Source organism: Coturnix japonica, chromosome 5, assembly GCF_054131305.1.
Source record: "Coturnix japonica strain WE chromosome 5, WE-NBRP24, whole genome shotgun sequence".
Classification (NCBI taxonomy): domain Eukaryota; kingdom Metazoa; phylum Chordata; class Aves; order Galliformes; family Phasianidae; genus Coturnix; species Coturnix japonica.
Genome location: NC_140667.1, coordinates 51526672 through 51541121, shown reverse-complemented (window position 1 = coordinate 51541121; position 14450 = coordinate 51526672). Strand labels below are relative to the sequence as shown.

Sequence of the window (14450 nt, the reverse complement as noted above, 5' to 3'; positions counted from 1 at the left end):
CACTGTTTGTAGCAGGAGGGCTTGTTTTGGAGGGGGGAAGGAAGGGACATAGAGAGAACTGGAGCTCAATAGTGGAGTAATGGGAAGTAAGTTCTCATGACAGGGAAAGCTAAAGGGATTTTCTTCGGTGTTAGATGAGGGGAGGAGGACAAAGTCTATTGAGTCACTCCATGGAATAGTCTTCTGAAGTCACAGTGGTTGGCCCAAAGGTTTGGAAATTTGGGTGAGGATTTGCAACTTGGATGTTTTTGCTCTCCGAGCCAAATGACAGCATTGGTACTTAACATTCCCCAGTTCTGCCCTGGGGAAGTGTTAACAGTGCTCTGCCTTCTGCACCCTGAGTTTCTGCACCTGTCGTAGCTGAATTCAGTGAAGCTGAGGTTGTCTCTTAGCATTTGTGTACCAACCTCCAGTCATAATGTCAGCTCTGAGGTGCTTCTGGTCCAGCTGAAATACTGCTTTGAAAAGTGAGGCTTGGGCATGTGGCTGGGTGTTCTGGGCACACAAATCAGACTGATGCCTGTTTGCTCTCCAGCTGGTTCAATACAGGTACTTTGGAGAAAAGCACCACCAGAGTTAAGCAAAAAGGATGATTCCCCTTCTGAGTGGTTTTCTTGTGAAAAATAAACATTAGGCAAAAGAAGAGGGAGATGCAGAGGAAGCTGGCTGTGGTTTCAGTAGTCCAGCACAGGTAGAACAGCACAGGGTAGCACTGCAGCAGGAGGATTAGCACGATGAGCATTATTGTAAGGATTGGGAGAGATGGAAAGGTTGGCAAACCTCAGTTGAGAAAGCAAACCTGTGCCATATCTCAGAGAAGAAATGACGTCAGCAATACAGTGAAAAGGATGCAAAAGCAAAACTTGAAGTTTTATCTGTTTTTCTAGAGAATAATAGCCTGGAAGTGATGCTGAGTCAAAAGGGAAGTGCTCTGGTTTTAGTTTCTGCTGCTTTGTGTCACTGAGTTCAGTTCTCCCCTCTGGCTCATGTGGCATTCTGTGAACTCTGACGCTACTACTGAGGTGTGAACACCCACCCCATGCTCCCTTAGGCTTTGCTTTTGCAGCCTTGCTTCGAATCCCCTTTGTATTGCTAACATCAAGCATCTGTGAATCAGTGCTTCAAGCGTAGATGTGGAGGTAATGATGCTCTGAGGGTCAGCTGAAGCCAGGTCAGGCTCTGAGCCCAGCTGCTGTGGGCACATGTTTGGCTTTTGGAGCACAAGGTGATGGATTTGGGATTTCGTGCCTGGCTTTTATCAGCAGCCAGGAGCGAGATGGTGTGGGAGCAGCGGGAGGGGAAGTGGTTGAATGGCCTCCAGACAGCCTTGACACCTGATTTAGAAGGAAGAGCCTCTTGTCTCTGTGAGCCCATGACAGACCAAAGACAAGAAACTCAAGCATTTCTGTTAGTTCCTTGGCTCTTCTGGCTTGCTTTTGCAGCTAGAACTTAGAGTGGTATTCAGTACCTTGAGCTCTCCAGCTGGGGAGGGGTGAATCGTGCATATGGCTGGAAATGGGGCCAAATTCTGACTTACAACAAGAGGTTGACTTAGTGCGTAGTCAGTTGTAGTAGTGCTTTCTGATGGTTGTTTTTTTTATATTCATATATAGAAAGATGTCAAATAGCAGTAGAAGAAGTGTGGACATGTTAGAGTTTTATTCTTCCCTATATCTGCAAGTAGTGCTAGGCCAGGAAAAACTAAATGTTCTGTGTTCCTTCCCCTTCTTCCAGTGGAAATGAGCAGTGTTTTTCTTTATTTCACTACAGCTGCGAGTGGTGACTCTGCATGAGATATAAATGTTACTTACTATTATTTTTGTGCATGGAGGAGTTCAATTCAAGAGTGCATGGGGAGTACAGATTGAGGATGATAATCTCCCACTTAGGAGCTTCAGTTAACCCACGTGCCCAGAGCACAAGGCAGGTCTGTCTGGCTGAATGCAGGATAACTGCTCCAGCAGAGCCCTTGGAGATTTGGGTTATGCTGCAAGAGCTTAGTGTAACAGGCTGAGAGGGATGGAAATTGGAGAGAAACAAAACAAAATACCCCCAGGGCACTCCACACAGACATGGCAGCAGAAAGCAAAGTGAGGACTGAGATGAGCTGCAGGAGGAGTGAACTGCATGGTGAGGGGATTGCATTGAGAACAAGTCTTGGTGAGCTTCCCTTTTGTGTGTGCTTTAGCTTATCTTTCAGGAAGGTTTTCTGGTCGGTGAGCACTCAGAGCTGAACCAGACTGGCCCCAAGGCTGTAAGTAACTTGAAAATGTCATTAATGTGGAGAGAAGGGAGAGGCCAGGATTCTTGCAGCAGAAAGACTTAGAGGCAGATTTTAACATAATCTAAGCAAACAGCCTGCAGTGACAGAGAAGTGGAAGGAAAGAGCTGGTTTTTAGCCATCAGAGTGGAGAGATGTGCGTGCTCCAAGCTGCCTGCTCTCCACAGCTGCTCCCTGAATGTCAGCATGGAAGATGAAGTTTTCTGAGCTGTTCTTAGGAGATGTTCCTTCTCTTCATGCTGTGTTTGCTTGCAGTCCAGCACACCTGGATGCTGGGAGGTCAGAACTAGTAGGAACTGTCATCAGCTCAGACACCGTGGTAGGTGTCTGAATCCTCCCTGCATGCTGCAGCAAGCAGTGCATGACTCAGAGCACCTTTGCTGTACTTGGCTTGGCACATCCAAGCGCAATATGCAATTGCTTCCCACTGCCTTTATGCCTTGCCTTTTCCCTCAGCCCTGGGCAGTCAGTTTGGCTGCAGTGTGAGCAAGGCCAGACCTTTGTGTTGTTCTCCTCTGTCCTCACCTAAATGCTGAGAAGATGTAAAGCAAAGCAGCCAGGTGGTGATGGTATAATGTTGTCCACGTATCTTGTTGTCTGCTGCACAAGGCACATGGCTCTTCTTTGCCTTTGCATCCTGCAGATCTGAGCCGGGCTCTTTAAAACGGATGGAAAAATGCACATAATCTGTTCCACATGCAGTGCTGGAATAGTCAGAATGAAGCTGGTTTTTGAATGAACCAGATGCTGGGAGTGATTTTTAAACAAAGATTAAAAGGAAAAGGAACAACACAGTGGTGGACCCACTGAAATCAAAGAGGGAGCAAGATGGGCTCGTTGCTTTATCCTCAGAGCCGAGGAGCCAGCTAACAGAGGCAGATATTAAAAATGCCTTCATATATTCCAATAAATTATTCTCCTTGGCATCCCTTCAGAGCTGGCCGGCTCCATAAATCCCTTTCACAGTTTGATTAAGCTTTGGCTGTCACACTCGGGCAGATATTTGAATCTCTGTGAAACCCTATGCCGGATCTGTGTAAACATTTCTGCTTTGTTTTGTTTTCAAAAATGCTTTCATCTTGCATTTCCTGGTTGGCTCTGGAGCCTCTGCAGGAAAAGCAGGACCCTGGAGCCGGTTGTTTCCCAAGCAAGAAGGAATTCTACAGCTTTAAACGATCTCTCTCGTCTGAACCATTTATGCAGTAAACATGTGGTGTGGTTAAGTGACAGGGCCGAGTGAGCTCTGCCGCAGATTGCCGTCTTGCCTCTTTTGCCTGAGCTTGCATCTCCATTACTATAATGTCCTGTCCCTTTGCCGTGTAATTCTTAAAAAGCAATCAGTGTTCCACAGTGATTTTAATCTCTTCTGCTGATTGATCACACCCCTTTCCGATGCGTTCCTCTTCCCCGCAGTAATAGCCTCATGCTTCTGAATAATTCACTGTGAAGGAAAGCTAATGCCATCCGTGTCTAGCCTGCCAAAGCCAAATTCATCTTGAAGTTGTCATCAGATCTTTTACCTTTCCTTTCTCAATAGGCTGAAATTGGCTTCTTATTTAAGCCCACAGCGTACAGGCTCAGATTTGCTTCCCAACAAAAGCTCCTAACCCTGCCTATTGTTGTAGCAATTATGATTCATCCATCTCTTTCCTGCCAGAGATTTAAAATAAAAAGAAAAAAGTGGCCTTCGTTGTGCCAACTTTCCACTTTCTTTTTGTCTGCTTGCTCTTGGTGCATAGGAAGAGGTAATTCTTGTGGCCAAGCCTAAAACTTGTGGCCTGGGCTGACTGCTCAGCTCTGCCATGGATAGACATGGTGATTATAGACCCTCAGGAGTGTTTTGGTGGAGTTCATTAAAATGTAATCTTGGGGAAGGGCCGAGAATTCCCTTGAGAACCCGGCCTCCACCTGGACATGGGAATAACCACTCTTTGCTTGCAGCTGGGGCCATCTCTGCCCATGGAGAGACAGTGCATCCAACTGGGGGGTCTCAGCGCTCCCCTCGGGGCCATAAATCTCCCCTTGTCCCGGCTATTCAGGGCTGTAGCTCTTTCTGTCCACTCGTCCTCCCAGCGTTGACCTTTCTGACCCACCGTGTCTTTTCAGGAACTTTGAAATTAAAAGAATTGAAATATAACCACGACCATGAAAGAGTTCCTTTGAAGTGTTTTCCTGTGATTTTTTTTTTTCTTTTTTCTTTTTTTCCCTAATTGGCCTTTACAGGTTTGTCTGGGGCACTTTAGCCCCCTTTGTACTTGACCCTATGTAAATAGGCCACCCAGGGTTGTGTAATAAATGCCCGGCTCCTCTTGACAAGACTATCAGAAAAGGATTAATTGTTTTCTCGTGCAACCCTAGGGAGATCTTAGAGCTGGTTAAAAGGAGAGTGGGATCATGCTCCTGTCTGTTAATGAGCGCGCTGCTCATTCCCTCTGCACGTTTGTGTTACTCTGATTGATGTATTGATTTAGTAATTGACCTGCGTATCCCCGTGGTGTCTCCATAATCCAACTGGGGCACTTTAACAGCAGCAGCTTAATATCGAAGCTCCAAGCAGCCCATACAGAGGGTGATCCATGCGGGAGTTGGGTTGTGCCCATTCTTTCTCAAAACACAGATTGGTAGAGTGACATCTTGACTCAAACCTGTGTTAAATAATCTGATGACTAAAGTTAATTTCTCTGTATTATTTATTAGGTGAGTACCAAAGTCAGGAGTGTCGAAAATGAGTAGCTATCATCAGGGCCCTGTATAAAGCTCCTGCGTCTGGTGTTTGTGGCCTTTTCATTCTGCATTAGTGTGGATGAGTTAAATTGGGTGGGAGGAGGCAGGGAGGCAGATTCCAACACAGCAAGGAAGTTTGTAGCTATTCAAGCAGTATTATTTTTGGCCCAAGTCTCACCTAATGATGGTGAACAAAGTTGAACCTCCAGGAAATGTGGAGCCAGGTGTGCCCATCCCATAGTGAGGTGCTCTGTCTACCTTAGTTTATTTAGGAGCAAGGCTGACAATTGATTTTTACCTCTCTTCCCATTGCTTTTTTTACCTGGAGAGGGAAATAACCAGGCTGTGCTACAACAGCTATGGAAGGTGGTAGGAGCCTCGCCCAAGTGAGCAAAAGTGCAAGGCTGGCTCAAAAGAGCAGCTTTTCATTGAAGGAAAAAAGAAGGGATAAAAAGGTCTCTCTGCTATTAAAAAGCCTCTTGACTTCCAGTCATAAAAAATAATACAGATGTTGACAACCAGAGCCACAGAGCCATCTTTCTTTTCTTTGTTAGGGGTGGGTGAGGGGTAGTGAAACCTCAGACTGCAGGTCTGTTTGCCTTACATAACGGGCAAGCAAATTGTTTTCAAACTGCAGCATTCTGTCAGGAGATTCTTAGAGAGAAGCCTTAATTAGAGCAATTGCCCTATTTATGTAACGACTCCCTTTTGTCTGAGATCAAATGGATCTTTGAGAAATCTTATTTCCTTTTGAGTGTATTTCTGCCTTGTTAGTTCAGCATATGAATCCTAATGAACATAGCGTGTTTGGTACCTCGAGATATCCCTGAAGTCCCTCATTACTAGAGGGGAGACTGTAGGGCTTTACCCTTCTGTGCTGCTGCTCCACACTTTAATAGCAACACAAGAAACACCAACAGGTGTGAAAAGTTAATGCCATGAACTGGCGAATCTCTCTTGCTTCTGTCAGCTTGGGATTGATGACTGCATGGGCACTGTCCTGAAGAAATTGACTAAAAGTCCACTTCTACACTGGTGGATAGTGATAGGGTGAGGATGGGCGGGGGTTAAACTAAAAGGTGGGAGATTTAGGTTAGATGGTCGGGAAGTTTTTCAGTCTGAGGGTAGTGAGGCCCTGGCAGTGCTGCCCAGAGCTGTGGGTACCCCATCCCTGGAGGGGCCCAAGGCCATGGATGTGGCCCTGTGCAGCCTGGGCTGGTGTCTGATGCAGTAGTTCACAACCTTGCCTGTATCAGGGGGGTTGGAGCTGGATGATCTTCATGGCCCCTTCCAGCCCAAGCCATTCTGTGGTTCTATGATTCTGTAGTTCTGTGAAGACTTTGAGAAGCTGTCACGGTGAGGATATGGGGCTGAAGATCTGCTGTCATACCTGTGGCAGGCTGCCCTGGGCTCAGCAAAGCAAAGCAGGAGTTCCTCTGGTTCCATCCTCCCAATCTGCAAAATGGGGAATATCGTGGGCTTGAGTTTAACAGATGCTTTGCTCAGGGGCAGTGCTTTCTCTTTCAAGGTGAATGCGCTCTGCCAAGTGCAACAGAGTGCTGGGGGGGAGCTGGGACATCCAAGATGTTCTTTCACACAAGAAATTACAATGGACTCCCCTTCCAGATGGCTGACAGTGTGAAAGGAATGATTGTATTCCTGGAGAGCACTTCTTCTGTGGAGGGGTCTGGGTTTGTTCCTGTTTTCCTAGAACACGAAGGAACTTCGTGTAATCTATTCACTGTAATATTACTCACAGCTTGAGTTATCCTGATGCAATTAGCATGCAAACAAATTACATAAAAATGCATCAGAATATCACTATTGAGAGAAAGAACCTGTAAATTCTAGGAAATGAACACCTGTGAACATCTGCCTTGTTCAAACATCCCTTTACAGATCTACAAGCCATTGCACTCATTTACACACGCTGCCTCTTGAGACGGGAGCAGCAGTGCTGGAGAAGCACAGTACAGCCCTGTTCTTGTAGCTGGGGGACTCCAACCCTTCCCAGCATGGTCCCATCAGCTTCCACGCTCCCTCACCTGCCCATGGGCCGAGCTCCCAGGGCTGACGCAGATTTTTCCCCCTGCTTGGCGCTGCTGTTTCTGCATTTTTTCCTTGTAACTTCACACAAGGGCTGATCTCCACCTCTTCGCTTCTTGTCGTGGCTTGCTGCATTTTTTCTTTCAGTAAATGTTTTCAAATGGTTTCATGAAGTCATGGTTTTGGCTCTTTCCTGCTGCTGGATTTGGCTGTGCTGTTGCTGAGGGGTTAGTTGAGGTCAGTGAGAGCCCTGCTCCAGTCTGCCCTAAGGGACCCAGCCCAGGGGTGCTCTTTGCAGTCCCCATGGCTGGATATGATCACAGCTAAGGCCTGGTGGCCAGGTTCAAGCTGAACACTGCTTGACCTGCTATTGATTTTGCTGGGAGTGATGACATGTTTCTTTTTGCTAAGGAACATTTCTAGTTTGCTTTGTTGGTGTTACTGTTGGACTTCTTTCTGTGTTTCTTCATTGGACTTAGCGTACCAGAGGGTGACGTTCATTATGGATTCTGCAAAATTAGAGATAATAAACACTGGGAGATTAAATTTTTGCCATGAAAAACTTTCTGCAGAACATCTTCTTTCACCACCTGCAAAAACACTGGAGAGTTGTACTTGGAAGGACACTTATTGCTAACCAACCTGAGCTTAGCTGTGAAGCAGGAGTCTGACCCCAGCCTTCCTGGGGATGCCAGGAGCAGCCAACACTTTGTAAGGCTTTTTCCAGCCCCAGAGCCTGGCTGTTTCTGAATGCAGCTAAAGGTGAGCTGCATTTCCAAAAAGCTTTCCCCTGCACAGCCTGCCCTTGGGCAGAGGGCAGCATCTGTGCTCTGGGCACACATCTCTACGTGTCCTGCTGCTGATTGCTTCCGAGGTGCTGCTTACATGGTCAGAGCTGTAGGTACAGACTCCAGGTACTTATTTCAGAGATAAAAGCTGGGCTGGTCATTAAGCTCTTCAGAAATCCCTAGTTCTTTGTTTTCTATGCCCTAAGTGCCAACAGATACCAGAGCCATTTTGAGACAGGCCTTCAGATACTGCCCTGTTGCAGCAGCAGAATGTCAATGCTGCCTCAGGTAGAGAGAGAGAGGAGTTCGTGGACTTTAAGCTTTGGGAGGTCATTAAATTCTTCTTTCTTTCTGACCTGCACAATACAAACTGCATCATCCAGGTTTTTTTTGTCAGTGCAGTAATTTCTGGTGAATTCAGGTAGGGTTTGAGTGGGTTTGCTATATGTTCTAGTGGAAACTGACTTCAATAATGCCATATATTGATTCATATCTCTCATACAGTACAGCAGGTACAAAACCAGTTCCCATGCACAGATGCAGTCAGGAGGTCTCAGCACACTGTACAGTACATTTATCAGGGTTGGGAAGTAACGATAAGAGGTTATTCTTTGAAATGATATCCTACCCTCTTGTTGAAGTAAGTTGTTAGAGTTTGACTCCTATGAAAGAGAAGCCTCTTCATGTTACACTGATACTCTCTTATAGAGCGCATTGCATATATACACTCCATTAGCTCGCTTCAGAGGGCTGCACTATTTGAGGAAGAAGCTATTGGGAGTTTAAAAAACCTTGCCAAAGTGTTTTGGGTGCTGGTGTGTGCACCCTGCTTTTATAGATGAAGAGAGGCAGCAGTGCTGAGCATGTGCCTGGTGGCTAGGGATGGCGCTGCTTGATTGGGTATCCTGTCCATCAGCTTACTGCTTTTGTGATGAGGATTAATGCAGAGAGTTTACGCTGCAGCCCAGCATCACTCTCAGCAGCCAGTGAGGAGAACGTGTTCCAGCAGTGGGTAAGTTTGAAGTGTTCGCTCACCTCCTGCCTTCTCTGTACAGCAAACGTGGAGCAGATGGAGCCTAGAGTTGCCTGATGCCTGGTGTCAGCTGAGGTTTCTCAGTACACAGGTTGAGTGCACAAATCAGAGCTAGCTGGTCAGCCCTAAATAGCCTTTGTTTTGACTCCTAAGTTTTGTTTTTTCAGAGCCCAAAACAGCCCACCTCAAGGAATGGCTCTTGGCTAATCCTTATCCTAACAAAAGGGGTGTTTTAAGTAGTGAGGAATGCATTTACGTTGGCTCTCAGCTTGTTGCATCGGATGCCTTTGCTTGGTGCAATTTTGGCATCACTTTGAACAAAACAAGCAAACAGGAATGTAAACACACTTTTATATCTCAGGGCCCTGAACTGGTCTGGGAATGAGCAGTCCAGTTTAGGTTTTGGTCTCTTATGGTTGAGCACGAATGAGAACCTGAGAAAAAAAAAAAACAAAAAAAAACACAACAGCAACAAAAAACATGTTAACTTTCCAGAGATTAAATCTTACATGATTTTTCCTTACACAGATGTTTAGCAAAAGCTTCCTGGTGTAATGGTGCTGGTGGTAGGTCAGGAGCCAGGAGACATGGGCCTTATTCCCAGCTCTTTCTCTCCTCTTTGTCTTGTCTTTTGGACTCTTCCAGTCATTACTGCTTCCAAAACCAGCGAGCTCTGATCTCATTTGAGCTTTCTAGATGTTCCAGCAATGCAAATCAGAGCCAGTGAGGTGCAGATCTCCATCTGTGGGGACAGAGATCTGGGCAGGGAATTACTAGAGAAACATGGGCTTACCAGGAGATTTCTGGCCTGTTTTGCAAACCAAAGAAGTTTAGTTAAAGACTTGCAAAGGCTTGTTTGAATTAAGTCTCTGAGCAATTTTGGTTGGACGTATTTCTAGTTTGGAAACCAAAATATTGTCCGGAGAACAGAATTACACAGAAATTTTGGGCCAGAGTCCCTTGGGAAACAAATTGTGTTTGTTTTCTGTTGGTAGGAAGGGACAAAAATGGGTTGAAAGGGTCAGGAGAAAACAGAAATTGTACTGTTCCTTTGGCTTGGCCCTGAGAAAGCTGTGTGAGTGAAGAATCCAGGGAGAGCACACAGACACCCCAGCTGGAGGGAGCCGTGCTAGTTTGTTCCTGTCCTGGTGGTGGCTCTTGCAACCTGGATGCACTCAGCAGTGCTTTGTATTGATGATTTGGTGTGAGACGGTGGAAAACAGCTCTGCTGTAGGGAATGCAGCAGCAGTACCTGTCCTGAGAGGGGTCAGGATGGGGGGAGGTCACATTGGAGCTGGGCTTTAGTGCCAATTTAGCAGATTCTGGGGTTCTGCAAGGTCTCTGAGCTGCAGATATCCCCTCATCCTTGTCTCTGAAGGCCCCTTCAGACAGAGCACTGGGGAGTGCTCCAGCAGTCTTCTTTCTTCTCCCTGTCATCTCTCTAGGCAGGGAATGACCAGACTTTATCCTGTTGACCTAGGAGAGTTTGTCCCTGCTGAAAAGCTCCTGCAGTCAGAAACAAGTTGGCTTCTTGCTGCATCTCCCCTTCATTTCCCCACAGCCCAGATGTAACAGACTTGGTCATTCCCAAAACAGTGACCGATTGTCTGGTTTGGCTGGTTCAGCTGTTTGCTAAACATAATGCTCTTTCATCTTCGAGGAAATCGTCTGGACACCTCCACCAGAGTGGGGCTTGCTTTATGTTGCTGTTTCAATAGGCAAATAAAAGCAGCTATTTTCCCAACTTAAACATAACCTGGTTTCTCCGATGAATTAGAAATACTTGAGGGGAAGGAAAAGATTGTGTTACTGGGTTTCTAAGAACTAGAATCCTGAGTTAACAAGCACAGTAGCTCTTTTCCTGCCTTGGGAAAGGATTCTTCTTCTCCCCCAATATTTCCCTTCCCTTTAAGAAATATCTGTAGCACTCGCACTTCATCATTCTTGTTGGGACCTAACGAGGGCAGCCACCAATGCTGTCTCACACTGTGTGCATGGTCTATGGCTTTTGTTTTGCTCCTTGGGTAAATCAGGGTGCTTTGGCTGAAGTTTCAGATTTCTTTTTGCAAGTAGCAGAGTGAAGCATGTTATAAAAGGGAACCCTCTTTTGGAGTTTGAACATTGAGAGGAGGACAGTCACCTGCAAGTATTCATCTGCTCAAGGTTTTGGGAACTCTGAAAGCCAATGCTTCGCTGGTTTTCCTCTGTTTCCTAAGATGACAGGAAGGAAAGCGTAGGCTTCTGGCTGCACTTCAGCGGGCTGAGGCTTAGGAAAAAGACACAGCTCAGGACAGGCTCTCATCCAAAGCCTGGCTGGCGGGTGAGCAGCACGGAGTGAGAGCTTCCTCAGAAATTAACACAGAAACAAATAACACCCCAGACACCGTGTAACATCTATAACGTTACAAGCAACACACTTCATCTTTCTTTTCTTGTTGTGGTTACCAAGGTTTTGACTGAAATAATGAGACCAGGGAGAAATACACCCAGATTTCTTCCTCTAGAGAATGAGTCAAGTTCCTTGCATGCAGTTCCAGTACAGTGAAATTGAGAAGTCTGGCCAGCAACTGGGTTCAACAGGAAAGCTGAGGACAAGCTTTTGTGCCACCTCTAATAGGTCTTTCTCCTGTGACCCTGCCGGACAGGAGGAAACAAACAGCCCTTTTTGTTTTGCAGTTCATGACGAAGAACCCCAGCATGCGGCTGGGCAGCACAGCGCTGGGTGGTGAGAGCGCGATCCTGCGGCACCCCTACTTCAAAGAGCTGGACTGGGAGCTGCTGAACCAGCGCCAGATGGAGCCACCATTCAGACCCCGAATTGTACGTGGGAAGGATGGGTGGGGGAAAGAAAGGGGCCTGGTTTTGTTTTGTCTCTTCTGGGGTTTTAAGCGGGTTTATTGCTGCAACATTCAAAAGGTGGAGGAGGAAGTGCAGCCTTGACTCAGAAGCCCTGGTCTGGGAAGCAGGAGGTGGGTCTCTGGTCTCGACTTGGCTGCTGGTTGGATAAGTGATGTTGTCCAGATTGCTTTTCTTCTCCATACTGGATTTTCGAAGTCAGTTCAGTGCCAGAAGAGGCAGGTTTGTAAAAGCAGGTGCTGCAGGTCAGGCACCTAACTACCCTTTGCCTTGCCCACATGTAAAACAGCGTAAGTAATCCCCATTCTGCCTGCTCCACCAGCAGTGCTGCCCATTTTCCCAGTGGTTCCACATGTCCCTCTGCCATGTTCTTTCCTGTGGAGAGTCTTTCCAGGGTTCTCTCTATGGCTTCACTACCTGTGAAGATATCATTTAGGCTGGCTGTGTCTCATGCTGTGGTCACACTGCTGACTCTTAATGGCGGTGGGCAGCTTGGTCCTGCTCCACAATGCTCAATGAGTGCAGGATAAAGCATACTGGGGAACTGCAGCAGTACAATCTTAGCCACTTGATTATTTTTTAACCTTAATCAAAGACTAAGGGATCCTCCTTAGCACATCCATGATCTAGGCCAAATCTGGAAACATTAGACTGAAGTGTTAATAAAACGTCTTGTTCTGGATGCAGAAATAACACATGCCTTGTCAAAATGTGTCACAAACCCAATTTGTGTGTGTACACTGTAAACAGTCCCACTTTGTCTGGTAAAGCCAGGAGTCCAACACCTGGAGTCAAGCCATTTATCTTCCTGTAGGACAGAGTCATCGTGCAAGTTTAATGACTGCATGTAGGGGAGTGTACCCCCCAGCAAGCCCAGCTGAGGCACTGCAGATGTGGAAGGACTGTATGGAGTCAGTTAACTGGAAACACCGCTGATGGACCATTTTGAATGGCTTGATCTGTGCTAACATTGGAGGAAAGGAACTGATTTATGTGCCCTGTCCTGCTGTATCAAGGCAGGCAACCTGTCAGCAGCAGTATCAGTTAAATCAGTGAGAGGTTTGTCAGAAGCCTGCAAAGACTCTAAAAGGCTTTACACTGTAAGAGGCTCTGAGGGGCACTCAGCTGCTCCCAGTCCTGCCCTAGAAAAATCTCTCTGTAAGCTTTGTGGAGGTAATGGTTCATTGCACTCAAAACTAAAGATGCAAAGCGAGTATCAAGCAGGCGATGCACACTTGTGACGTCTCTTCCCTTTGTCTTTTCCATTTGACAGAAATCCAAAGACGACGTGAGCAACTTTGATCCCGACTTTATAAAAGAGGAGCCCATTCTGACTCCCATTGAAGAAGGAATTCTTCCAATGATAAACCAGGATGAATTTAGAAACTTTTCGTTCACAAGCCCAGAACTGCAGCAATAGTTACAACTCTGAGGAAAGGCTGCTTAGAGAACTGGGGGGAATGAAATGAAAACCAGGTTTACCAGAAATTTCATTCTCAAGAAGTAACAGTGCATTGACTTTACATGATACAGCAGCACCACCGTCAACATTACCTTAATGTGAAATCAAAACCTTCCTGTGTCTGTAGGATTTATTCAGCTCTTGGATCAAATATCGACAGGGTGGAACAAATGTGATATTGTAAATAGCTGCTGCAGACGGAGATTTGGATGCTGAGCTGGTTGGCTCAGCCTGAATGTCATCGCTTGCGGCGAATTCGAGTTGACGTGAGCACGAAACAAGTGTCTTGCAGCTCTGAGCCTAACAGACTTGTAATAATTGTCATTGCTTGCAAGGCTGTTTTGTGGAGTCCCAGCACTGTCCAGCATTTGAGAGCCATGATCCAGCATCCCGTGGCCTGATTGAAACAGATATTCTTGCTGACTTGACCCGTTTCTGAAGTATTTATTTCTTTCCGAAGGACAAATGACTCTCTTCGTCGCTGTTTGGGTTTGCAAGTGAAATATTTCATTGTGCTGACTGGCAGAAGGAAAAAAAAAACAAGCGCCCTGTGCCCACACAGATTCTTCCAAATCAAAGGGAAGTCACGTGCTCGTTGTGTTTTACTGCTGGTGCGATATGAAAAGTTTCAGTGTTGCATTCTGTGAAATGCCTTTTTACGTCACGCATCTTCAATGCTCCATTCTTTGCCTCCCAGCTGTTTTCGACTATAATGTAACCAGTAAAACCTTACTGTTTATTTAGGCCCGCTCTATTTAATTATGCTATACAGAGCCCCTTTTGTGGGTTTAGTGCCTCATTAAAATTTTGATCCCAAGTGGTATCGCTTAATTGATTGGTAACGTTATTGTGATGGGAGCTGCAAAGCTGGGAAATCCCTTGAAGGCGAAGTTGTTGACCAGTAGGTAACGTAAAAGGATGACTTTCTCCCGTGAGAATGATAAGCCTTATCTAAGAAAATGGTGACTTGGTTTGTCTTAGATTTAAGGGCTTATTACTCACAGGGGCACTTTTCAGTTGTAGCCTCAAGCCTCTGCCAGGCAGACAGAGGCAACTTTTTAGTGCTGTTTGGTGGAAACCAGACAGAAGTCGGACTGTGAGATATTTCTGTGATTTCCCTGCTCCTCTGAGAGCTGAATGATTTTCCTGTGCCTCCATGGCACAACTTTGCATTCTGTGCTCACCTTGAAGCTGTTATGTCAGGATTATAACCTCTTCTTGGGCTGATGAGTTACTGGAGAAGAAGAAGGATTTCAGGCT

The 14450-nt window shown here is 46.2% G+C and overlaps 1 protein-coding gene across 3 annotated transcripts in view; it reads left to right on the top strand.

The window, feature by feature from the left end:
• The window catches only part of PRKCH (protein kinase C eta), a 97989-nt gene extending 83968 nt beyond the window's left edge, over positions 1-14021 (top strand). For all 3 annotated transcript variants that reach the window (XR_014946822.1, XM_015865797.3, XM_015865796.3), the window contains 2 exons: positions 11549-11692; positions 13002-14021. Coding sequence is in view for 2 of the 3 variants with exons in the window: in XM_015865797.3 (XP_015721283.2) it covers positions 11549-11692; positions 13002-13148 (291 nt within the window). In the remaining variant the exon portion in view is untranslated. The remainder of the gene's footprint in view (positions 1-11548; positions 11693-13001) is intronic.
• Positions 14022-14450: the final 429 nt, after the last annotated feature.